We start from the raw sequence: 26,531 nt of genomic DNA, 5'->3' as shown, positions 1-26,531 counted from the left end.
ATTTTAGAATAAGCATGTAACGTAACAAAATGTGGAAAAAGTCAACGGGTCTGAATAATTTCCGAATGCACTGTATACTTTCATACATTTTTTTAACTGGTACCGGAGGACCTTCAGGCGAGTCTTGTGAGGCCTGTGAGCGTCCTAGAGCAAAACAACCAACATGTACAGTACAAGTCAAAAGTTTGGACACACCTACTCATTCAAGGGTTTTTCTTTATTTTTACTACACTGCTCAAAAAAATAAAGGGAACACTTAAACAACACAATGTAACTCCAAGTCAATCACACTTCTGTGAAATCAAACTGTCCACTTAGGAAGCAACACTGATTGACAATCAATTTCACATGCTGTTGTGCAAATGAAATAGGCAACAGGTGGAAATTATAGGCAATTAGCAAGACACCCCCAATAAAGGAGTGGTTCTGCAGGTGGTGACCACAGACCACTTCTCAGTTCCTATGCTTCTTGGCTTATGTTTTGGTCACTTTTGAATGCTGGCGGTGCTTTTACTCTAGTGGTAGCATGAGACGGAGTCTACAACCCACACAAGTGGCTCAGGTAGTGCAGCTCATCCAGGATGGCACATCAATGCGAGCTGTGGCAAGAAGGTTTGCTGTGTCTGTCAGCGTAGTGTCCAGAGCATGTAGGCGCTACCAGGAGACAGGCCAGTACATCAGGAGATGTGGAGGAGGCCGTAGGAGGGCAACAACCCAGCAGCAGGACCGCTACCTCCGCCTTTGTGCAAGGAGGAGCAGGAGGAGCACTGCCAGAGCCCTGCAAAATGACCTCCAGCAGGCCACAAATGTGCATGTGTCTGCTCAAACGGTCAGAAACAGACTCCATGAGGGTGGTATGAGGGCCCGACGTCCACAGGTGGGGGTTGTGCTTACAGCTCAACACCGTGCAGAACGTTTGGCATTTGCCAGAGAACACCAAGATTGGCAAATTCGCCACTGGCGCCCTGTGCTCTTCACAGATGAAAGCAGGTTCACACTGAGCACAAGTGACAGACGTGACAGAGTCTGGAGACGCCGTGGAGAACATTCTGCTGCCTGCAACATCCTCCAGCATGACCGGTTTGGCGGTGGGTCAGTCATGGTGTGGGGTGGCATTTCTTTGGGGGGCCGCACAGCCCTCCATGTGCTCGCCAGAGGTAGCCTGACTGCCATTAGGTACCGAGATGAGATCCTCAGACCCCTTGTGAGACCATATGCTGGTGCGGTTGGCCCTGGGTTCCTCCTAATGCAAGACAATGCTAGACCTCATGTGGCTGGAGTGTGTCAGGCATTGATGCTATGGACTGGCCCGCCCGTTCCCCAGACCTGAATCCAATTGAGGACATCATATCTCGCTCTATCCAACTACGCCACGTTGTACCACAGACAGGTCTGGGAGGAGATCCCTCAGGAGACCATCCGCCACCTCATCAGGAGCATGCCCAGGCGTTGTAGGGAGGTCATACAGGCACGTGGAGGTCACACACACTACTGAGCCTCATTTTGACTTGTTTTAAGGACATTACATCAAAGTTGGATCAGCCTGTAGTGTGGTTTTCCACTTTAATTTTGAGTGTGACTCCAAATCCAGACCGCCATGGGTTGATACATTTGATTTTCATTGATCATTTTTGTGTGATTTTGTTGTCAGCACATTCAACTATGTAAAGAAAAAAGTATTTAATAAGATTATTGCATTCATTCAGATCTAGGATGTGTTATTTTAGTGTTCCCTTTATTTTTTTGAGCAGTGTATTTTCTACATTGTAGAATAATAGTGAAGACATCAAAACCATGAAATAACACATATGGAATCATGTAGTAACCCAAAAAGTGTTAAACAAATCAAAATATATTTTATATTTGAGATTCTTTGCACACTCTTGGCATTCTCTCAACTAGCTTCACATGGAATGCTTTTCCAACAGTCTTGAAGGAGTTCCCACATATGCTGAGTACTTGTTGGCTGCTTTTCCTTCACTCTGCGGTCCAACTCATCCCAAACCATCTCAATTGGGTTGAGGTCGGGTGATTGTGGAGGCCAGGTTTTCTGATGCAACACTCAATCACTCTCCTTCTTGGTCAAATAGCCCTTACACAGCCTGGAGGTGTGTTGGGTCATTGTCCTGTTGAAAAACAAATGATAGTCCCACTAAGCCCGAACCAGATGGGATGGTGTATCGCTGCAGAATGCTGTGGTAGCCATGCGGGTTAAGTGTGCCTTGAATTCTAAACAAATCATTGACAGTGTCACCAGCAAAGCACCCCTACACCATCACACCTCCTCCTCCATGTTTCACGGTGGGAACGACACATGCAGACATTATCCGTTCACCTACTCTGTCTCACAAAGACACGGCGGTTGGAACCAAAAAACTCAAATCTGGACTCATCAGACCAAAGGACAGATTTCCACTGGTCTTATGTCCATTGCTCGTGTTTCTTGGCCCAAGCAAGTCTCTTCATCTTATTGTTGTCCTTTAGTAGTGGTTTCTTTGCAGTAATTCAACCATGAAGGCCTGATTCACGCAGTCTCCTCTGAACAGTCAATGTTGAGATCTGTCTGTTACTTGAACTCTGTGAAGTATTTATTTAGTTAACTCTAATGAACTTATCCTCTGCAGCAGAGGTAACTCTGGGTCTTCCATTCCTGTGGCGGTCCTCATGAGAGCCAGTTTCATCATAACACTTGATGGTTTTTGTGACCGCACTTGTAGAAACGTTCAAAGTTCTTGAAATGTTCCTGATTGACTGACCTTCATGTCTTAAAGTAATGATGGACTGTCGTTTCTCTTTGCTTATTCGAGCTGTTCTTGCCATAATATGGACTTGGTCTTTCACCAAATAGGGCTATCTTCTGTATACCACCCTTACCTTGTCACAACACAACTGATTGGCTCAAACGCATTAAGAAGGAAAGAAATTCCACAAATCAACTTTTAACAAGGCACACCTGTTAATTGAATTGCATTCCAGGTGACTACCTCATGAAGCTGGTTGAGAGAATGCCAAGAGTGTGCAAAGCTGTCATTAAGGCAAAGGGTGGTACTTTGAAGAATCTCAAATATAAAATATATTTTGATTTGTTTAACACTTTTTTGGTTAATACATTTACATTTTAGTCATTTAGTAGACGCTCTTATCCAGAGCGACTTACAGTTAGTGAGTGCATACATCATTTTTTTATACTGGCCCCCCATGGGAATCGAACCCACATCCCTGGCGTTGCAAACGCCATATTCTACCAACTGAGCTACATCCCTGCCGGTCATTCCCTCCCCTACCCTGGACGACGCTGAGCCAATTGTGCGCCGCCCCATGGGTCTCCCGGTCGCGGCCGGCTACGACAGAGCCTGGATTCGAACCAGGATCTCTAGTGGCACAGCTAGCACTGCGATGCAGTGCCTTAGACCACTGCGCCACTCGGGAGACTAATGATTCCATATGTGTTATTTCATAGTTTTGATGGCTTCACTATTATTCTACAATGTAGAAAATAGTAAAAATAAAGAAAAACCCTGGAATGAGTAGGTGTGTCCAAACTTTTGACTGGTACTCTACGTGTTTGTGAGAGTCTCGCTTTTCCACAGAGGGGTCATTTTAGTTGGGACGCTACACACAGAAATTGGCAGATTTGCTGTACCGACTTCAGACGAGTCCCAAGACGCTTGTGGTGGTCGAAGAGCAAAACGGAGAACACCATCGTGTTCATGAGAGTCTCATCTTTCCATAGTGGGTCATAGTTTGTAGGCCAAACCGTTCAGAAGCTACAGACGATTATGTGAGAAGACCGATTTTCGGGATGTCTCATGGCCTGATAAACACGTCTTTGGCTCTGTCACCTTTCACCGCAGATGCGTAAGTGCGACATTGGCAGATGCGGTGGATTGAGACGCATCCAGAGCAAAAAAACAAATATCTATAGCTTAAACTAACAGATTTGTATGGGGATTTGTTAAATTATGCTAATTAGATTTCCACGGGGGGGCGCGGACATCGACTCTAGGGGGTTTTAACAGGATATTACATGTGTACCGTTACACCCCTACTACTCACTACCATTAGATACACTAAAGTCACACACAGTACAGAACACAGGGCACAGATACACAGTCACACACAATGTTAGAGCCATACAATGAAAACTGTTTAAAAAATATGTTTTTTTATAACACATTTTTTTACTACAACCTTACCCTACCTGCATGTTTGCAGAGTCCATGAGAGACTTGTTGGTGAAGAACTTTCTGAATGTCTGTAGATCAATAAAATCAATCATATACAAATTCTGTTCAAAGAACATGCTGTATTAACTGTGTGAGAATGTGTGTGTGTGTGTGTGTGTGTGTGTGTGTGTGTGTGTCAGTAGTACCACATGTTTCTCTATGCCGCTGTAACATCCATGGGGCAGTGGGATCTCCTCTCCCTGAGTCATCTGGGATGTCTCCTTCATGGCCTGACAGTACTGCCCCAGCTCTGTCAGCACCTTCACCTGCACACAGTAGAAATACACATATCCTAACGGGCACACACATACACAGTACATACAGTGGAATCACATGTAACTGAGGTATTCATACCAACCTTCAGTATCCTTCCTTTAATGGTGAGGTGTGGGTCTCGGCACACAGTCCCCACAAAATGCAGGTAGAGAGCCAGCATAGGCAGGGCCTGTAACAGCAGAACACAGAGTCATGGAAACCAATAGCTAACTTTCTTGAGATGGCTACTAAACTCCCTGGTCAGATGCTTGGTTAATTCAAAATCAAAAAGAAGAATACATTGCCAGTCATGCCTCATAAGTAGTGCACTAAATAGAAAATAGCCATTTCAGATGCAGTCTGTGTATGTACTGTGAGATGGTGTCCTGAGGTGTAGAGCCAGTGGCAGAGGAAGTCCAGGCTGGACACAGTGGTTCCCAGGTGTCCTCGGTCCGGTTCAGAGAACAGGTCCAGACCAGGAACCAGCTCCTCTCCTACAGTATAGGATGAGTACTGCAGGTCACTCTGTGGGTGGGGCAGGGAGGCACGCAGGAGACACTGGTGGAATAGACACACACAGGACATGACTAACTACACCGGTGGTCACCCTGGTCCAGGAGACATACAGGGTGGGCAGGCTTTTGTTCCAGCCAAGCACTAATCTAATTCAACTAATCATGGTATTGATCAAGTTTATTAGATGAACAAGATGTGCTAGTACAAACACAACATGTTAAACACAGACAATACCTTGAAAAGCTGGGCAGATAGGAGGCAGCATTTTGTGCGCTGACTGATATTAGAGGTCAAGGCATACCTGTTGGTCAAAACATAATGAGGTCACGGTGACATTAGACCCCTTGACTTTTTCCACATTTCGTTACGTTACAGCCTTATTCTAAAATTGATTAAATCGTTTTTTCCCCTCATCAATCTACACACAATACCCCATAATGACAAAGCAAAAACAGGTTTATTGAAAACCTTCACCCGAGTCTGAGGTCCTGAGCGCTCTGGAGCAGGCTTTCATCAAGGATCTCTCTGTACTTTGCTCCGTTCATCTTTCCCTCGATCCTGACTAGTCTCTCAGTACCTGCCGCTGAAAAACATCCCCACAGCATGATGCTTCCACCAACATGCTTCACCGTAGGGATGGTGCCAGGTTTCCTCCAGACGTGAGGTTTAGGATTCAGGCCAAAGAGTTCATTCTTGGTTTCATCAGACCAGAATCTTGTTTGGTCTGAGAGTACTTTAGGTGCCTTTCGGCACACTCCAAGCGGGCTGTCATGTGCTTTTTACTGAGGAGTGGCTTCCGTCTGGCCACTCCACCATAAAGGCCTCATTGGTGGAGTGCTGCAGAGATGGTTGTCCTTCTGCAAGGTTCTCCCATCATCGGGTTCTTGGTCACCTCCCTGACCAATGCCCTTCTCCCCCAATTGCTCAGTGTGGCCGGGCGGCCAGCTCTAGGAAGAGTCTTGGTGGTTCCAAATGTCTTCCATTTAAGAATGATGGAGGCCACTGTGTTCTTGGGGACCTTCAATGCTGCAGAAATGTTTTGGTACCCTTCCCCAGATCTGTGCCTCGACACAATCCTGTCTCGGAGCTCTACGGACAATTCCTTCGACCTCATGGCTTGGTTTTTGCTCTGACATGCACTGTCAACTGTGGGACCTTTTAAAGACAGGTGTGTGCCTTCCCAAATCATGTCCAATCAATTGAATTTACCACAGGTGGACTCCAATCAAGTTGTAGAAACATCAAGGATGATCAATAGAAACAGGATGCACCTGAGCTCAATTTCGAGTCTCATAGTCTGAATACTTATGTAAATAAAGTATTTCAGTTTTTTTATTTTGTGTGTTGATTGATGAGGATTTTTATTTATTTAATCAATTTTAGAATAAGGCTGTAACGTAACAAAATGTGGAAAAAGTCAAGGGGTCTGAATACTTTCCGAATGCACTGTATACTGTACTTAGCTACTAAAGTTGGTACAAACTTTACTCAGAGACTCACTGTGCGATCTTAGCGGTCAGTAAAGCTCCCTGCAGACAGCCCCAGACTCCAGCCTGCCTCAGGGTGGGTTGGTGTTGGAGGGAACCTGTACCCCACGACACCCCGTCCCATGAGTCTAGCACCCCAGAGCTCTGCAGGGCACAGTCCACTGCCTGGCTCCAGTAGAAATGAGCTGCCCTTGGGTTACAAGCAGAATCACACAGAATCAGAAAAAACTTTGGTATTTAACAATTTTATATATAATCATGTAGACATACAAATTAAACACAATACAAATAGTACTGTACATTATGAGTACGGTCTTATCTTACCTTCTGTTTCCATTATAATAGTGCAGGTTTCCCAGGTCATGTAGAGCCTGTACCCTGAGAGAGTCATGGTTGTTGGCCTGAAGGTATTCTAGATTGAGGTAAAAAATCATCATGAAACTTTTTTTTTTTTTTTTTTTTTAAACACACCCAGAAACAAATATCCAGCACAATCAGACAGATCAATCACAACCATTTTTTTGCGGATACAAGTGGAATATGGGTCTGATGACAGTTACTGGTTTTGTGAGGCTAACGGGTAGACTAGTGAACAGCAATAGAGTGGTGAAGAGTAACAGCGTGACCTTGACTATAGCTATGTTAGTGGCACAGCGGTCTAAGGCACTGCATCGCAGTGCTGAGGCGCCACTACTGCCTGGGGCTGTGTCCCAGCCGGCCGTGACCAGGAGCCTCATAGGGTGCCGCACAATTGGCCCAGCGTCGTCCGGGTTAGGGGAGGGTTTGGCCTGGGGGGCTTCCTTGGCTCATCGCGCTCTAGCAACTCTTGTGACGGGTCGGATGCCTGCAAGCTGACTTCGGTCGTCAGTCGAACAGTGTTTCCTCTGACATATTGGTATGGCTGACTTACGGGTTAAGCGAGCAGTGTGTTAAGAAGCAGCGCAGTGTTGTGGGTTATGTTTCAGGGGACGCATGTCTCAACCTTTGAGCCCGCTGCAGCAATGAGACAAGGTCGTAAACTACCAATTGGATATCACAAAAATGTGGCAAAAAATAAGTGATATATGGGTAATGTCTCTTACGTATGGAGTTGCTATAGGAGTTGATGACGGTGTGTATCTGGTTGGGGGCCAGAGGGCAGCCGTAGACAGAACTCAGGGTGCTGTAGTCCTCAGTGGTCAGGTCTGGAGGGCCGATGGATGGGGCAGTGCACACCGTCACGTTAAAGTCCACCCTGCCATGACCCTGAGCCTGGCTACTGTTCTCCTTACAGAATGGAACCTCAAACACTGGCACAAAGACACAGATGTCAGTTTCATAGGCATAGTTTCAAGCATGCAGTGAAATCAGTTAAGACAAAGAATACTTTTCCACAAAAATAGTGTAGCAACTGTAAATTGTCTTCATTAGGATTTGCTAAGCTGAGAACCTGGTGTATAATTTACGCTAATTTACGCTAATTTATATACACTGAGTGTACAAAACATTAGGGACACCTTCCTAATACTGACTTGCACCACCTTTTGCCCTCAGAACAGCTTCAATTTGTTGGGGCATGGACTCTACAAGGTGTCAAAAGCGTTCCAAAAGGATGCTGGCCCATGTTGAGTCCAATGCTTCCCACAGTTGTGTCAAGTTGGCTGGATGTCCTTTGTGTGGTGGACCATTCTTGATACACACGGGAAACTGTTGAGCATGAAAAACCCTGCAGCATTGCAGATCTTGACACAAAACAGTGAGCCTGGCAACTACTACCATACCCCGTTCAAAGGCACTTAAATGTTTTGTCTTGCCCATTCACCCTCTGAATGGCACACATACAGTGCATTCGGAAAGTATTCAGACCCCTTGACTTTTTCCACTTTTTGTTATGTTACAGCCTTATTCTAAAATTGATTAAATTGTTTCCCCCCCCTCATCAATCTACACACAATACCCCATAATGACAAAGCAAAAACTGGTTTTTAGAAATAAAATTAAAAATGAAATATGACATTTACATAAGTATTCAGACCCTTTACTCTGTACTTTGTTGAAGAACCTTTGGCAGAGATTACAGCCTCGAGTCTTCTTGGGTATGACGCTACAAGCTTGGCACACCTGTATTTGGGGAGTTTCTCCCATTTATCTCTGCAGACTTGACCCGAAGCCACTCCTGCGTTGTCTTGGCTGTGTCCTTAAGGTCGTTGTCCTGTTGGAAGTTGAACCTTCACCCCAGTCTGAGGTCCTGAGTGCTCTGGAGCAGGTTTTCATCAAGGATCTCCTCTCTGTACTTTGCTCTGTTCATATTTTCCTCGATCCTGACTAGTCTCACAGTCCCTGCCACTGAAAAACATCCCCACAGCATGATGCTGCCACCACCATGCTTTACCGTATGGATGGTGCCAGGTTTCCTCCAGACGTGACTCTTGGCATTCAGGCCAAAGAGTTCAATCTTGGTTTTATCAGACCAGAGAATCTTGTTTCTCATGGTCTGAGAGTCTTTAGGTGCCTTTTGGCAAACTGCAAGCAGGCTTTCATGTGCCTTTTACTGAGGAGTGGCTTCCGTCTAGCCACACTCCCATAAAGGCCTGATTGATGGAGTGCTGCAGAGATGGTTGTCCTTCTGGAAGGTTCTCCCATCCCCACAGAGGAATTCTGGAGCTCTGTCAGAGTGACCATCTCGTTCTTGGTCACCTCCCTGACCAAGGCCCGTCTCCCCCGATTGCTCAGTTTGGCCGGGCGGCCAGCTCTAGGAAGAGTCTTGGTGGTTCCAAACTTCTTCCATTTAAGAATGATAAAGGCCACTGTGTTCTTGGGGAACTGCAATGCCACGGAAATGTTTTGGTCCCTTCCCCAGACCTGTGCCTCGACACAATCCTGTCTCTGAGTTCTACGGACAATTCCTTCAACCTCATGGCTTGGTTTTTGCTCTGACATGCACTGTAAACTGTGGGACCTTATATAGACAGGTGTGTGCCTTTCCAAATCATGTCCAATCCATTGAATTTACCACAGGTAGAAACATCTCAAGGATGATCAATGGAAACAGGATGCACCTGAGCTACATTTTGAGTCTCCTATTAAAGGGTCGGAATACTTATGTAAATAAGTTATGTCTTTTGTTTATATTTAATGCATCTGCAAAAATTTCTAAAAACCTGTTTTTGCTTGTGAATATGGGGTATTGTGTGTAGATTGATGACTAATTGTTTTTATTTTATCCATTTTAGAATAAGGCTATAACGTAACAAAATGTGGAAAAAGGGAAGGTGTCTGAAAACTTTCCGAATGCACTGTACACAATCCATGTCTCAATTGTGATTCATTTCAGGAAACTTTTTTTTATCAAAATACGTTTTTTGGCAGAAATGCCTTCTGGAATATGTGAACTTTCATGTGCCTTAATAACAAACGCGTATGCCATCTCTAAATAAGAATCAAATGGTAAAATCATGAGCCTAGATGGTTTAACCACGGAAAAAGACAGGAACCTTCCCGCTAGCCATGATTGGCTGAGATAATGGATGGGCTCGACATACCGAGAGATGAGTTCGGATTGATCTGCCATGTAGCATGCTTCCGTCTATAACATAAGACTCAGTATGTGTAGGTCATTCGTATGTGTAGGTCCTTCTTTCTAACGTGGCTTTAAAAAAAAAGATAATACAAAAAGGACTGAGTTTTCAAATCAGTGGAATACCTGGTGGAAGCAGAGTATGATACTTAAGGAGATGGAGAAAATGCAGGCGTTTGATTGCAAATGCGGAGGAAGTGGAAAAGAGAACACAGAAGGCTGTTGTATAAAACACCTGTCTCCGGATTACATCTTCAAACTAAGGGCAACCATGGCATCCGTGACAGAGAGGGAGAAGCGTTCATCCATGTACAGTGCCTTGCAAAAGTATTCATCCCCCTTGGCGTTTTTCCTATTTTGTTGCATTACAACCTGTAATTTAAATTGATTTTTATTTGGATTTCATGTAATGGAGATACACAAAATAGTCCAAATTGGTGAAATGAAATGAAAAAAATTACTTGTTTCAAAAAATTCTAAAAAATAAATAATGGAAAAGGGGTGCGTGTATATGTATTCACCCCCTTTGCTATGAAGCCCCTAAATACGATCTGGTGCAACCAATTACCTTCAGAAGTCACATAATTAGTTAAATAAAGTCCACCTGTGTGCAATCTAAGTGTCACATGATCTCATACACCTGTTCTGAAAGGCCCCAGAGTCTGCAACACCACTAAGCAAGGGGCACCACCAAGCAAGCGGCACCATGAAGACCAAAGGAGCTCTCCAAACTGGTCAGGGACAAAGTACAGATCAGGGTTGGGTTATTTTACATTTTTACATTTTAGTCATTTAGCAGACGCTCTTATCCAGAGTGACTTACAGTTAGTGAGTGCATAAATTTTTCATACTGGCGTTGCATACTGGTGTTGCAAGCGCCATGCTCTACCCACAGAGCACCATTAAATCCATTATTAAAAAATGGAAAGAATATGGCACCGCAACAAACCTGCCAAGAGAGGGCCGCCCACCAAAACTCACGGACCAGGCAAGGAGGTCATTAATCAGAGAGGCAACAAAGAGACCAAACATAACCCTGAAGGAGCTGCAAAGCTCCACAGAAGAGATTGGATTATCTGTCCATAGGACCACTTTAAGCCATACACTCCACAGAGCTGGGCTTTACAGAAGAGTGGCCAGAAAAAAGCCATTGCTTAAAGAAAAAAATAAGCAAACTCGTTTGTTGTTCGCCAAAAGGCATGTGGGAGGTACTGTGGTCAGATGAGACTAAAATTTAGCTTTTTGGCCATCAAGGAAAACACTATGTCTGGCGCAAACCCAACACCTCTCATCACCCCGAGAACACCATACCCACAGTGAAGCATGGTGGTGGCAGCATCATGCTGTGGGGATGTTTTTCATCGGCAGGGACTGGGAAACTGGTCAGAATTTAAGGAATGATGGATGGCGCTAAATACGGGGAAATTCTTGAGGGAAACCTGTTTCAGTTTTCCAGAGATTTGAGACTGGGATGGAGGTTCACCTTCCAGCAGGACAATGACCCTATGCATACTGCTAAAGCAACACTCGAGTGGTTTAAGGGGAAACATTTAAATGTCTTGGAATGGCCTAGTCAAACCCCAGACCTCAATCCAATTGAGAATCTGTGGTATGACTTAAAGATTGCTGTACAGCAGCTCCTTGAAGGAGCTGGAGCAGTTTTGCCTTGAAGAATGGGCAAAAATCCCAGTGGCTAGATGTGCCAAGCTTATAGAAACATATCCCAAGAGACTTGCAGCTGTAATTGCTGCAAAAGGTGGCTCTACAAAGTATTGACTTTGGGGGGTGAATAGTTATGCACGCTCTAGTTTTCTGTTTTTTTTGTCTTATTTCTTGTTTGTTTCACCCCAAAAAATATTTTGCATCTTCAAAATGGTAGGCATGTTGTGTAAATCAAATGATACAAACCCCCCCAAAATAAATTTTAATTCCAGGTTGTAAGGCAACAAAATAGCAAAAATGCCAAGGGGGGTGAATACTTTCGCAAGCCACTGTATATGGGTAAGAGAGTCTAGCTAGCTACATTTTCAGATACTATACGTTTTTTTTTTTAATTTGGTCAGAAAGTCGTTGACATTGCAAGTTAAAGCGTACCGTTAGCTAGCTAGCTAACGTTTGCTGGCTGGCTGGCTAGCTAACGTTACGTGTATGATCTGTGTAGTAATATTATTTATATTTCAAATCCATTTGCATTGCTAGTTATAGTCTAATGTTAGCTAGCTAGCTAACATTGAACCTAGTTAGATTCATGCAGTAGTAACGTTAGGAGCTGGGATTATGTTTCATTGTTTAGTACATGTCTAAACAAAAGACTCCACTATCCAAGTAACCATTTCACTGTACCGTTTACACATTCTGTATCCTGTGCATGTGACAAAAAAATGTAGATTTTATTTGATATAGTGTGTTTACCAGAGACGGTAATGTGAAGAACAACATGACCTGCACCAAAGTCAAATTAGGATATAATGTTAGGCCAACGAGACAGTGTCCAAGTTCTAAAATTCTCCGGTAGAATGCCCTGCTTTTATTTCGTCACACTCACAACCGTAAGCTATTTTCTGTAATTAGCTCGCCATTAACTTGTAAATAATTATCTTGTTGTGAGTTTATTTTCCTGTAATAATGAATACAAATTAGCTGCATTTAAGATGTTGTCAGCTAAATGATATGGTCATTATTTGAACTAACAAGCTAGAAACGAACCAAAACATTGTTTAGAAAGTTGCTTTTAGTTGCCTGGTTTGCTAGATTGACATATACTAAATTCATTTTTAAATGAATGGGTTTATTGGTGTTAAAATACACTATCTCCTCCTCTTCATCTACACTGAAAGAAGTGGATTTAACAAGTGACATCAATAAGGAATCATAGCTTTCACCTGGATTCACCTGGTCAGTCTATGTCATGGAAAGAGCAGGTGTCCTTAATGTTTTGAGTCCTTAACTCAGTGTAGATATAGTTGATAAACATTTTTAAGAATTTGAAGTTAGGATAGCCTGAATGTTTAAAAGTTAGCCTTTCAAGAACTTTGAAAGTTTCTTCAAGTGCAGTCGCAAAAACCATCAAGTGCTATGATAAACTGGCTCTCATGAGGACCGCCACAGGAATGGAAGACCCAGAGTTACCTCTGCTGCAGAGGATAAGTTCATTAGAGTTACCAGCCTCAGAAATTACAGCCCAAATAAGTGCTTCACAGAGCTCAAGTAACAGACACATCTCAACATCAATTGTTCAGAGGAGACTGCGTGAATCAGGCCTTCATGGTCGATTTGCTGCAAAGAAACCACTACTAAAGGACACCAATAAGAAGAAGAGACTTGCTTGGGCCAAGAAACATGGGAAATGTACATAAGACAGGTGGAAATCTGTCCTTTGGTCTGGAGTCCAAATTTGAGATTTTTGGTTCCAACCGCTGTGTCTTTATGAGACGCAGTGTAGGTGAACAGATGATCTCCGCATGTGTCGTTCCCACCATGAAGCATGGAGGAGGAGGTGTGATTGTGTGGGTGTGCTTTGCTGGTGACAATGTCAATGATTTATTTAGAATTCAAGGCACATTTAACCAGCATGGCTACCACAGCATTCTGCAGCGATATGCCATCCCATCTGGTTTGGGCTTACTGGGACAATCACTTGTTTCTCAACAAAACAATGACCCAACACACCTCCAGGCTGTGTAAGGGCTATTTGACCAAGAAGGAGAGTGATGGAGTGCTGTATCAGATGACTTGGCCTCCACAATCCCCCGACCTCAATCCAATTGAGATGGTTTGGGATGAGTCGGACCGCAGAGTGAAGGAAAAGCAGCCAACAAGTGCTCAGCATATGTGGGAACTCCTTCAAGACTGTTGGAAAAGCATTCCAGGTGAAGCTGGTTGAGAGAATGCCAAGAGTGTGCAAAGCTGTCATCAAGGCAAAGGGTGGCTATTTGAAGAATCTCAAATATAAAATATATTTTGATTTGTTTAACACTCTTTTGGTTACTACACAATTCCATGAGTTATTTCATAGTTTTGATGTCTTCACTATTATTGTACAATGTAGAAAATAGTTAAAATAAAGAAAAACCTTTGAATGAGTAGGTGTGTCCAAACCTTTGACTGGTACTGTATGTTAATTCATGCAAATGGTTACAGTTGAAAAAGTATACACAGTAGGGTTCTTCACAGGTCCACACGAACCCGAGAGAGGCGCGTGTTTTTCACGAGTGGCGCGTGTAGCTTTTTGTTTTTGTCGGCCAATCCCAAGCCATCAAAGCGGCACTAGCCTCTGGCTCTGTGTGTGTTGTGGCAAGCAAGTTAGGTGATCAATGGAAGATGCAATTAAAATGACGGAATTAAAAGTTAAATGAGAAGGATATGTTTCAACGACCAAGAGCCAACAGGTAGGCTGTTTCTTAATACATTGAATAGAGCTGCTGTTGTTATTGTGCAGGACGGGGGAAAGCGCAGCCTATCTAGATTTGATTAGCCAACCCAGCTAGCTAGCTAGCTTAACTAGCTTCTCTTCTCGGTTTGATGCAGTCAAAACAGATACTATGTAATCAGATTGGATGATAAATAACCTAGCTTTGGCAGCAAAAAGTTGGTAACTAATGCGAGTCGGCTTGGTTGCTGCTGTCTCTCTCTTTCTCCTCCTCCTGCCACTGAGCAACACACAGGGGTTTTCTCATTTGGGCAATAGACAGTCCTCCGTCCTCTCTCTTCCGTGACCCAGAAACCGATAAGTGGTTGAGTGGTCGAGGAGTGTGTCATTCGCTAGTAGGCAAACAGAAGATAGCCACCATTCATTGAGGATATTAATGTGTATCCTACAGCAGAATTTTTTTTAAATCTGCCACATCCCCTTTGAATCAGCTTTTGTTTCGACAAAGGAGTAAAACATGCACACATTTAAAAACAATACGCTATTTATTGTTTTATCTATAAAATGTCTTGCACAACTAACTTCATTTGTTTTGCTACACCCCTGTAAACGTAATTTGCCTAATGATGCGCGAGTGGAGAAGGACCGTCTCATTTCAAGTGCATTTCCATCCACGTTCACTCGCTGACTCTCCTCGATTAACTTTGACCTTTTTTAAAAGGAGGCGAGAAGGACGGAGGAGAGAGGACGCAGGAGAGAGGACGCAGGAGGTGAGCAAATCTAATTGATTAAAGGCCACAGTCACAAACACACAGCAAATTGAGATGGATAGGATGTACTCACAGGGCTGTGTGTGTGCCAGCAGCAGTAGCAGCAGTGTGCGACTGTGTTGGAAGATCCGCAGAGAGTGATTGCCCTTCTCCAGGGCCTCCCTGAAACAACACAGTGTATCCTCCACATCCAGAGGAACACACACCACACACATGGCCCGGCGCACCTCTACAACAGACAAACACACACACTGTAACACACCAATATACCCATAGACCAGAATGACTGATGAGTTATTTAAAAAAGGAATGGTTGAAGGTAGGGCTCGACATTAACGCTTGTCCTCTTGTCCGGGAGAAGTAAAAAAAATAAAGAATTTTCCGAATGGACAAAAAAAGAAAAAATCACAACAAATTCTCAATTTCAATCTATTACTCCGAAAAGAATTGGATCAGAGAGGCAAACATTGGAATAATATTCAAATCTATTTTTCATGTACATACTGTAAGTAAAAAAGTCTACATGTCAAAGTGTAGGTGATATACAGTACATATTGGCTACAGCCTGCTGTCCAAACCGATGCTGACATCCAGAAAATGTAGCCAAACTTTAATGTGACTTTTATTTACATATATTTAGGCTAAATGCCAGTGATGTTAGACAAACATAATGAAGGATGATTAACATTAACGTCAAAAGACCAGAGAGTGAAGGAACATGCCTGTTGTGCACCACACATCACCCACCTTGAATCTGAGCAGAGGCGGTCAGCATTTTGAAACTATTTAACCATAACCTTAAATTGTTTTATAAACACTTAATATGCGATTGAAACCAGCACTTTTCTTATGTTCTATTGGTTTTCAAATTAACGTTTAAGTTCATTAGTCATATACAGTGCCTTCAGAAAGTATTCAGACACCTTGACTTATTCCACATTTTGTTACGTTTTGTTATATTACATTTACATAATCATTCAGACCCTTTACTCAGTACTTTGTTGACGCACCTTTGGCAGCGATTACAGCATCGAGTCTTCTTGGTTATGACGCTACAAGCTTGGCACACCTGTATTTGGGGAGTTTCTCCCATTCTTCTCTGAAGATCCTCTCAAGCTGGATGGGGAGCATTGCTGCACAGCTATTTTCAGGTCTCTCCAGAGATGTTTGATCGGGTTCAAGTCCAGGCTCTGGCAGGGCCACTCAAGGACATTCAGAGACTTGTCCCGAAGCCACTCCTGCGTTGTCTTGGCTGTGTGCTTAGGGTCGTTGTCCTGTTGGAAGGTGAACCTTCACCCCAGTCTGAGGTCCTGAGCGCTCTGGAGCAGGTTTTCATCAAAGATCTCTCTGTACTTTGCTCTGTTCATCTTTGCCTCGATCCTGACTAGTCTCCCAGTCCCTGCCGCTGAAAAACATCCCCACAGCCTGATGCTGCCACCACCATGCTTCACCGTAGGGATGGTATATATATTGGTTTAATCAGACCAGAGAATCTTGTCTTTAGGTGCCTTTTGGCAAACTCCAAGCGGGCTGTCATGTGCCTTTTACTGAGGAGTGGCTTCCATTTGGGCACTCTACCATAAAGGCCTGATTGGTGGAGTGCTGCAGAGATAGTTGTCCTTCTGGAAGGTTCTCCCATCTCCACAGAGGAACTCTAGAGCTCTGTCAGAGTGACAATCGGGTTCTTGGTCACCTCCCTGACCAAGGCCCTTCTCTCCTGATTGCTCAGTTTGGCCGGGAGGCCAGCTCTAGGAAGAGTCTTGGTGGTTCCAAACTTCTTCCATTTAAGAATGATGGAGGCCACTGTGTTCTTGGGGACCTTCAATGCTGCAGAAATGTTTTGGTACCCTTCCCCAGATCTGTGCCTCGACACAATCCTGTCTCGGAGCTCTACGGACAATTATTTCGACCTCAAGGCTTGGTTTTTGCTCTGACATGCACTGTCAACTGTGGGACCTTATATAGACAGGTGTGTGCCTTTCCAAATCATGTCCAATCAATTGAATTTACCACAGGTGGACTCCAATCAAGTTGTAGAAACATCTCAAGGATGATCAATGGAAACAGGATAGACCTGAGCTCATTGTCGAGTCTCATAGCAAAGGGTCTGAATACTTATGTAAATAAGGTATTTTCTAAAAACCTGTTTTCAATTTGTCAGTATGGGGTATTGTGTGTAGATTGCTGAGGATTTGTATTTATTTAACGTAACAAAATGTGGAAAAAGTCAACAGGTCTTTCTGAAGGCACTGTAAGTAACCCATGCTAGTTGCTAGTAAGATCTCACCTCTTTCTTAATTTCTAATGGATATTTTCATCTCTGTTACATGAAACCGCTCGCACTTTTGAGAAATGCCTTTTCCCGCTAATTGCATTTTGGAACATTCCCACGTAGCCTACAGCCATGTGCGCATTGTTGAGCTTATAATATGAAGAAATACAATTTGAACCATGTTGGATCTGTTGCATCAGCCTCATTGCTTTTTTAAATTTAGGATCTGTCGTCCCAGAACTGTCCCAGAGTCTGTTTTGAACTGTAGACATATTTATTATCGTCCCAGGGACGACGGGACGCCCTTAATTTCGAGCCCTGGATGGAATTATTCTATAAAGACATAAAAAGTACTTGTTTGAAATTGTAATGTTGCAATATTTTATAGGCTACCAAGGGTGGCCAACCATCCTCCAGGAGAGCCTTAAAGGGGCAGCGTTGTATTTTGAGACAGGCTGATTACCGTGGCTGATTGGGCTGCACAATGAGTCGATAAGCCGGCGACCAGTGCACCGGTGTTGTATCGACATGCCTACCGACTTGAAGTGCTTCCTACTGGCTATCACGTGTCACCGGCGGTATCTAACGTGGCCATTTTTTTCTCTCACATTATTTTATTTTAAGTAGGATAACAGCCTACACAAGAAATAACTAATATTAATAGCCATCTAGATGTCACATACATACAGTCTACTACTCAATGGATAGGGCATGAACGGCAACAACACCGAGACCCAGTGCTCTTCGGCTCCACTTGACAAGCACTACTGTCTGGCAACGGTGTGGGAAGTAGCTACCTTGTATCCAATATCAGGGTGACAGTCACAGTAAGCACACACATACAACGCATGAAGCAACAGTACACCCATCATCAATACTTTTAATCAAAAATAAACAATCGTCAGTTTTATAACTGGAAAAGTACAATTATTTGTGTAAAACAGTGAAAAAAGACTCAGACTCATCCTCTGGCTTAAAAACAGAAGTCCAAACTCTTGCGGTACGGTAGCTTAATGTACGATAGTTGCGTGAAAAAACCCCAAAAACACTGCTCAATCAAAACTGTCTCACCTATATCAGAGCGCTTTCGACAAATCCACTACTTTCCTTTCGACACACCCACTCCTTTCGACATGCCCACTACTTTCCTTTCGACACACCCACTCCTTTCGACACACCCACTCCTTTCGACACGCCCACTACTTTCCTTTCGACACACCCACTCCTTTCGACAAACCCACTACTTTCCTTTCAACACACCCACTCCTTTCGACACGCCCACTACTTTCCATTCGACATACCCACTCGCCCATACTCTGGTCACCACATTAGGATGCAGCTACCCACTTCTCCTTGAATATGCATCAGAAGCCAATAGGCAGAGTGTAGCCTACATGTTTGTCTGATTCTCTATGGTAAAAAAGATACTAATGCATTTTATTTTGTAAAGTGGTTCCTTGAATCATACAATGATGTACAAATGGTGTTACAGACCATTTACATTTTTGGGGGGACAAGTGACTTGAGCTTTTCGAGAAGTAAAAAATCTGTCCGACTTGTCCGAAGGACAAGTGGATAAAAAAAGTTAATGTCGAGCCCTGGAATGAATAGCATAATAAGGTTGGCCTATATCAATAAAAGTGCAAGGCTTATCGACTTATAGCAATAAAATATGATTAATTGATTGACTGATTTCCAGCTGCTACTGGATTCCCATACCAGAGAGTTCGAGGAGCTCAGCGTTTGGGTTGGTGGGAGTGTTGCACCCCCGCCTGGGGGCTGGCACAGCAGGGGGAGTCCAGCAATTCAGCAGCTGTCTCCCTGCATAGTTCTTACAGGTGATCTGACACACAGGGGTAGAGACTATTCAATCCGCACACTATACACCCACTCTACATACACAAACAGCATCCTAACACACAGCAGTGGTCTCAATTCTGTCCCTACAGTATTCATTATAAACCATACCCCATAGGAGCAGAGTCATCCTCTAGTCCACACTAAGCCTTAGGAATGGATTAGTGCCCTGACATTGTACAGTGGGGGGAAAAAAGTATTTAGTCAGCCACCAATTGTGCAAGTTCTCCCACTTAAAAAGATGAGAGAGGCCTGTAATTTTCATCATAGGTACACGTCAACTATGACAGACAAAATGAGAAAAGAAAATCCAGAAAATCACATTGTAGGATTTTTAATGAATTTATTTGCAAATTATGGTGGAAAATAAGTATTTGGTCAATAACAAAAGTTTCTCAATACTTTGTTATATACCCTTTGTTGGCAATGACACATGTCAAACGTTTTCTGTAAGTCTTCACAAGGTTTTCACACACTGTTGCTGGTATTTTGGCCCATTCCTCCATGCAGATCTCCTCTAGAGCAGTGATGTTTTGGGGCTGTCGCTGGGCAACACAGACTTTCAACTCCCTCCAAAGATTTTCTATGGGGTTGAGATCTGGAGACTGGCTAGGCCACTCCAGGACCTTGAAATGCTTCTTACGAAGCCACTCCTTCGTTGCCCGGGCGGTGTGTTTGGGATCATTGTCATGCTGAAAGACCCAGCCACGTTTCATCTTCAATGCCCTTGCTGATGGAAGGAGGTTTTCACTCAAAATCTCACGATACATGGCCCCATTCATTCTTTCCTTTACACGGATCAGTCGTCCTGGTCCCTTTGCAGAAAAACAGCCCCAAAGCATGATGTTTCCACCCCATGCTTCACAGTAGGTATGGTGTTCTTTGGATGCAACTCAGCATTCTTTGTCCTCCAAACACGACGAGTTGAGTTTTTACCAAAAAGTTATATTTTGGTTTCATCTGACCATATGACATTCTCCCAATCCTCTTCTGGATCATCCAAATGCACTCTAGCAAACTTCAGACGGGCCTGGACATGTACTGGCTTAAGCAGTGGGACACGTCTGGCACTGCAGGATTTGAGTCCCTGGCGGCGTAGTGTGTTACTGATGGTAGGCTTTGTTACTTTGGTCCCAGCTCTCTGCAGGTCATTCACTAGGTCCCCCCGTGTGGTTCTGGGATTTTTGCTCACCGTTCTTGTGATCATTTTGACCCCACGAGGTGAGATCTTGCGTGGAGCCCCAGATCGAGGGAGATTATCAGTGGTCTTGTATGTCTTCCATTTCCTAATAATTGCTCCCACAGTTGATTTCTTCAAACCAAGCTGCTTACCTGTTGCAGATTCAGTCTTCCCAGCCTGGTGCAGGTCTACAATTATGTTTCTGGTGTCCTTTGACAGCTCTTTGGTCTTGGCCATAGTGGAGTTTGGAGTGTGACTGTTTGAGGTTGTGGACAGGTGTCTTTTATACTGATAACAAGTTCAAACAGGTGCCATTAATACAGGTAACGAGTGGAGGACAGAGGAGCCTCTTAAAGAAGAAGTTACAGGTCTGTGAGAGCCAGAAATCTTGCTTGTTTTTAGGTGACCAAATACTTATTTTCCACCATAATTTGCAAATAAATTCATAAAAAATCCTACAATGTGATTTTCTGGATGTTTTTTTCTCAATTTGTCTGTCATAGTTGACGTGTACCTATGATGAAAATTACAGGCCTCTCTCATCTTTTTAAGTGGGAGAACTTGCACAATTGGTGGCTGACTAAATACTTTTTTCCCCCACTGTAACTGCCCTGTATTATTACTTTCCTCAAAAAGGTCAAGTATGACACCTTGTATTTCATTGGGTGGTAAAAGGTTGTGTATATTCCCTCTAACCTTCTCTCCAGTGACGTTCTGCGTTTTTATGAGGTGTGGCTGAGGGACCGGAGGTCCTCCGAAGTAGCTGATCCTCTCCAGCAGTCTCCTCTGAGCATGGACCAGGATAGGAGTGATCATGTGGGTGTAGCACTCTCTGGGATGCACAACACATAGGACAGAGACAGTACTGGCAGGCAGGCAGACGCACACAAACACACCTCCCTGTGAGAGGATGGAAGCTACCTACCGTGTGTGTGAGTTGAAGAGCAGGGTCAGGTGTGTGTGTGTGTATCGAGAGCGAGAGAGAGAGCGAGAGTGTGTGTGTGTGTGTGTGTGTGTGTGTGTGTGTGTGTGTGTGTGTGTGTGTGTGTGTGTGTGTGTGTGTGGGGGGGGGGGGGTGTTACCTACCGTGTGTGTGAGTTGAAGAGCAGGGCGAGGTGAGCCAGAGTCTCCCAGCGAGCCTCGAGGTAGAGCAGCTCAAGGGTGTGAAGGGTGAGGTTCCTGATCCATCTCAGGTCCACCAAGGTACCGTCATCCATCGGGGCGGAGAAGTGCATGCTGGCCTCCATCTCCTCATCCTCCACTTCAAACACCTGCCAGAGCTAGGGACGGATGGAGGGAAACAGACACACAAAAGTAAAATTATTCACATGGTATAATAGTGGTGTCAAAAATGTAATTATATTTGGACTCAAGTTAAAGATTTGTATAAAACATGAAGGGTGTTTCTCATGCACTGTACATATGTATATACAGTAGGGGCCGAAATTATTGACATCCTTGATGAGCAAAAATGACTGTATAAAATAAATAATTCAAATACTGAGCTATATTTTATGGAAAAAAATGGGGACATTATATTATTTTATACTAATACAATTGCTCAGAGAAAGAGATTTAGTTTTAAAAGTAATTAAAACAAATTCTCAAACAGGTAGGGGGCAAAATTATTGATACCCCTGTTTTCAATCATTTTGACCCCTACCTTTTTGAAAAAAAATAGAATATATATATATATATATATATATATATATATATATATATACACTGAACAAAAACATAAACGCAACATGTAAAGTGTTGGTCTCATGTTTCATCTTTCAGCTGAAATAAAAGATCCCAGACATTTTCCATACGCACAAAAAGCTTATTTCTCTCAAATTTTTTCACAAATTTGTATACATCCCTGTTAGTGAGCATTTCTCCTTTTACAAGATAATCTATCCATATTTGTATTTATTATGGATCCCCATTAGCTGAGCAGCTACTCTTCCTGGGTCCGGCAAAATTAAGGCAGTTACACAATTTTAAAAACATTACAATACATTAATTACAGAATTCACAACACACTAAGTGTATGCCCTCAGGACCACACTCCACTACCACATATCTACAACACAAAATCCATGTGTACGTGTGTGTATAGTGCGTATGTTATCATGTGTGTGTATGCATGTGTCTGTGCCTGTGTTTGTGTTGCTTCACAGTCTCCGCTGTTCCATAAGGTCTATTTTTATCTCTTTTTAAAATCTGATTCTACTGCTTGCATCAGTTACCTGATGTGGAATAGAGTTCCAAGTAGTCATGGCTCTACGTAGTACTGTGCGCCTCCCATAGTCTGTTCTGGACTTGGGGACTGTGAAGGGACCTCTGGTGGCATGTCTTGTGGGGTATGCATGGGTGTCTGAGCTGTGTGCTAGTCGTTTAAACAGACAGCTCGGTGCTTTCAACTTGTCAATACCTCTCACAAATACAAGTATTGATTGACATGCATATAATTAATGTTTGCTCTCTGTGTACATCCAAGGGGCAGCAGTGCTGCCCTGTTCTGAGCCAATTGCAATTTTCCTATGTCCCTCTTTGTGGCACCTGACCACACGACTGAACAGTAGTCCAGGTGCGACAAAACTAGAGCCTGTAGGACCTGCCTTTTTGATGGTGCTGTTAAGAAGGTAGAATAGCACTTTATTATGGACAGACTTCTCCCCATCTTAGCTACTGCTGTATCAATATGTTTTGACCATGACAGTTTACAATCCAGGGATACTCCAAGCAGTTTAGTCACCTCAACTTGATCAATTTGCACATCGTTTTTGAAATATTTAGGACTAATTTATTCCTTGCCACCCATTCTGAAACTAACTGCAGCTCTTTGTTAAGTGTTGCAGTCATTTCAGTTGCTGTAGTAGCTGACGTGTATAGTGTTGAGTCATCCACATACATAGACACACTGGCTTTACTCAAAGCCAGTGGCATGTCGTTAGTAAAGATTAAAAAAAGTAAGGGGCCTAGACAGCTGCCCTCGGGAATTCCTGATTCTATCTGGATTATGTTGAAGAGGCTTCCATTAAAGAACACCCTCTGTGTTCTGTTAGACAGGTAACTCTTTATCCACAATATAGCATGGGGTGTAAAGCCAGAACACATAAGCAGCAGACTATGATCGATAATGTCAAAAGCCGCACTGAAGTCTAACAAAACAGCCCCCACAATCTTTTTTATTGATCAATTTCTCTCACACAAAGGACTGATGATTGGCTAAGTGCTGTGCTTGTTGAATGTCCTTCCCTATAAGCGTGCTGAAAGTCTGTTGTCAATTTGTTTACTCTAAAATAGCATTGTATCTGCTCAAACACATTTTTTTCCTAAACTTTACTAAGGGTTGATAACAGGCAGATTGGTCTGCTATTTGAGCCATTAAAGGGGGCTTTACTATTCATAGGTAACGGATCCTATACACCTCCAGGCCTGAGGGCACACACTTTCTAGTAGGCTTAAATTGAAGATATGGCAAATAGGAGTGGCAATATCGTCTGCTATTATCCTCAGTAATTTTCCATCCATGTTGTCAGACCTTGGTGGCTTGTCAATGTTGATAGACAACAATAATTTTTTCACCTCTTCCACACTCACTTTACGGAATTTAAAATTACAATTCTTGTCTTTCATAATTTGGTCAGATATACTTGGATGTGTAGTGTCAGTGTTTGCTGCTGGCATGTCATGCCTAAATTTGCTACTCTTGTGGCAATATCAGTCGGTTTTGTAATGAATGAGCCATCTGATTCAATGAATGATGGAGCGGAGTTTGCCTTTATTCCCAAAATGTCATTGAAGGTGATCCAAAGCTTTTTACTATCATTCTTTATGTCATTTATCTTTGTTTCATAGTTTAGTTTCTTCTTCTTTTTTTATTCAGTTTAGTCACATGATTTCTCAATTTGTAGTATGTTTGCCAATCGGTTGTGCAGCCAGACTTATTTGCCTCATCCCTCTCAACCATACCATTTTTCAATTCCTTATCAATCCACTGGGATTTAACAGTTTTTAAAGTCATTTTCTTAATGGGTGCATGCTTATTAGTAACTGGGATAAGCAATTTCATAAATTATCAAGTGCAACGTCTGTTTGCTCCTCATTGCACACCATGGACCAACAAATATTCCTTATATCAACAACATAGCAATCACTACAAAACGTATTGTATGACCTCGTATACACTATATTTTCCTAGATATGGCTACTATATTGTGATCACTACATCCAATGGATCTGGATACTGCTTTCAAGCACATTTCTGCAGCATTAGTAAAGATGTGATCAATACATGTTGATTTCATTTCTGTGCTGTTTGTAACTACCCTGGTTGCAGGCACTGGTTACAGTTTGAAGCTTTTTCTTGACTTGGCAGCTTGATGAAAGCCAGTCAATATTTCTCTCTGTTGATATCACATACATTATCAAGCATTTCACACATGTTATCCAGATACTGACTGTTAGCACTTGGTGGTCTATAGCAGCTTCCCACAAGAATGGGATTTAGGTGAGGCAGATTAACCTGTAGCCATATTACTTCAAAAGTATTTAACATGAGATCCTCTCTAATCTTTACAGGAATGTGGTTCTGAATATAAACAGCAACACCTCCACCACCGGCATTTCTGTATTTTCTGTAAATGTTATAACCTTGTATTGCTATCACTGTATCATCAAAGGTATTATCTAAGTGAGTTTCAGAGATAGTCAGAATATGAATGTCATCTGTTACTAGCAGGTTATTAATTTCATGGACCTTGTTTCTTAAGCTACATATGTTAACGTGGGCTATTTTGAGCACTTTTCTGGGATGCTTGCTTGTTTTCATTGCTTTACTGGGAAGCTTAGCAGAAGTAGACATTCTCCTGTTATTTATGTTGGTGCAGGGTGAGCTGCACACAGTGGACTTCCTACTAGGGCACACTGCCTCAGTGCTAACAGCACTCTAATGCTTTATCTTGGCCAGGTCGCAGTTGTAAATGAGAACTTGTTCTCAACTGGTTTACCTGGTTAAATAAAGGTGAAAAAAAAAAAAAAAAAATAATAAAAAATTCTGGTTCATAGACACATGATTGCTGCATACCATAGCTGTAGGATTAGCAGAGGCATTCAGGGCAGTTAGAGGGACATAAATTAGGTTACTTACATTTTGTCTACCAATGCCCCTGGTATAATGTACATTTGCTAAAGCATTATGATGACTCAGCGACACAATAGTAGGGATTAACTGAGCTAGGCTTTGGTCATTGATAAGTCCTCTGTAGCTCAATTGGTAGAGCATGGTGCTTGTAACGCCAGGGTAGTGGGTTCGATCCCCGGGACCACCCATACGTAAAAATGTATGCACACATGACTGTAAGTCGCTTTGGATAAAAGTGTCTGCTAAATGGCATATTATTATTATTATTATTATAAGTAATTGTCTTAACGCAGCCTTATAATGCTGTGAAAGGATCCAGGAACCCAAATGATTTGGGTGGATCCCATTCTCCTTATAAAACGTATTTTGTTTCCAAAAGGCATCGAAATTGTCAAAAAGAAGTTACACCCATTGAGCTGCAATAATCACGAAGCCATATCAAGAAGCTTGTCCTAGGGACAATAAAAGGCCACTCTAAAATGTGCAGTTTTGTCACACAACACAATGCCACAGATGTCTCAAGTTTTGAGGGCGTGTGCAATTGGCATGCTGACTGCAGGAATGTCCACCAGAGCTGTTGTCAGAAAATGTATTGTTCATTTCTCTACCATAAGTAGAGGCCAACGTCGTTTTAGAGAATTTGGCAGTACGTCCAACCGGTCACACAACCGCACACCACGTTCGTGTATGGTGTCGTGTGGGTGAGCTGTTTGCTGATGTCAACGTTGTGAACAGAGTGCCCCATGGTGACAGTGGGGTTATGGTCTGGGCAGGCATAAGCTATGGACAACGAACACAATTGCATTTTATCGATGGCAATTTGAATGCACAGAGATACCATGACGAGATCCTCAGGCCCATTGTCGTGCCATTCATCCGCCGTCATCACCTCACGTTTCAGCATGATAA

At 43.0% G+C, this 26,531-nt stretch overlaps 1 protein-coding gene across 1 annotated transcript in view; it reads right to left on the bottom strand.

The window, feature by feature from the left end:
- cfap54 (cilia and flagella associated 54) overlaps positions 1–26,531 on the bottom strand; it is a gene marked incomplete at its 5' end in the record, with an annotated part of 138,402 nt that overhangs the window by 35,405 nt on the left and 76,466 nt on the right. Inside the window, 12 exons of the mRNA XM_084178040.1 lie at positions 4,202–4,255; positions 4,373–4,492; positions 4,585–4,671; positions 4,854–5,039; positions 5,232–5,298; positions 6,498–6,674; positions 6,809–6,896; positions 7,567–7,773; positions 15,253–15,408; positions 19,171–19,294; positions 21,185–21,320; positions 21,575–21,768. Of these exons, the coding sequence (XP_084034166.1) occupies positions 4,202–4,255; positions 4,373–4,492; positions 4,585–4,671; positions 4,854–5,039; positions 5,232–5,298; positions 6,498–6,674; positions 6,809–6,896; positions 7,567–7,773; positions 15,253–15,408; positions 19,171–19,294; positions 21,185–21,320; positions 21,575–21,768 (1,596 nt within the window). The remainder of the gene's footprint in view (positions 1–4,201; positions 4,256–4,372; positions 4,493–4,584; positions 4,672–4,853; positions 5,040–5,231; positions 5,299–6,497; positions 6,675–6,808; positions 6,897–7,566; positions 7,774–15,252; positions 15,409–19,170; positions 19,295–21,184; positions 21,321–21,574; positions 21,769–26,531) is intronic.

The sequence above is a fragment of the Coregonus lavaretus genome, assembly GCF_964263955.1.
Source record: "Coregonus lavaretus genome assembly, chromosome: 15".
Taxonomy (NCBI): Eukaryota; Metazoa; Chordata; class Actinopteri; order Salmoniformes; family Salmonidae; genus Coregonus; species Coregonus lavaretus.
Note: the sequence above shows the minus strand (reverse complement) of the source record. Positions and strands in the feature narration are given on the sequence as shown.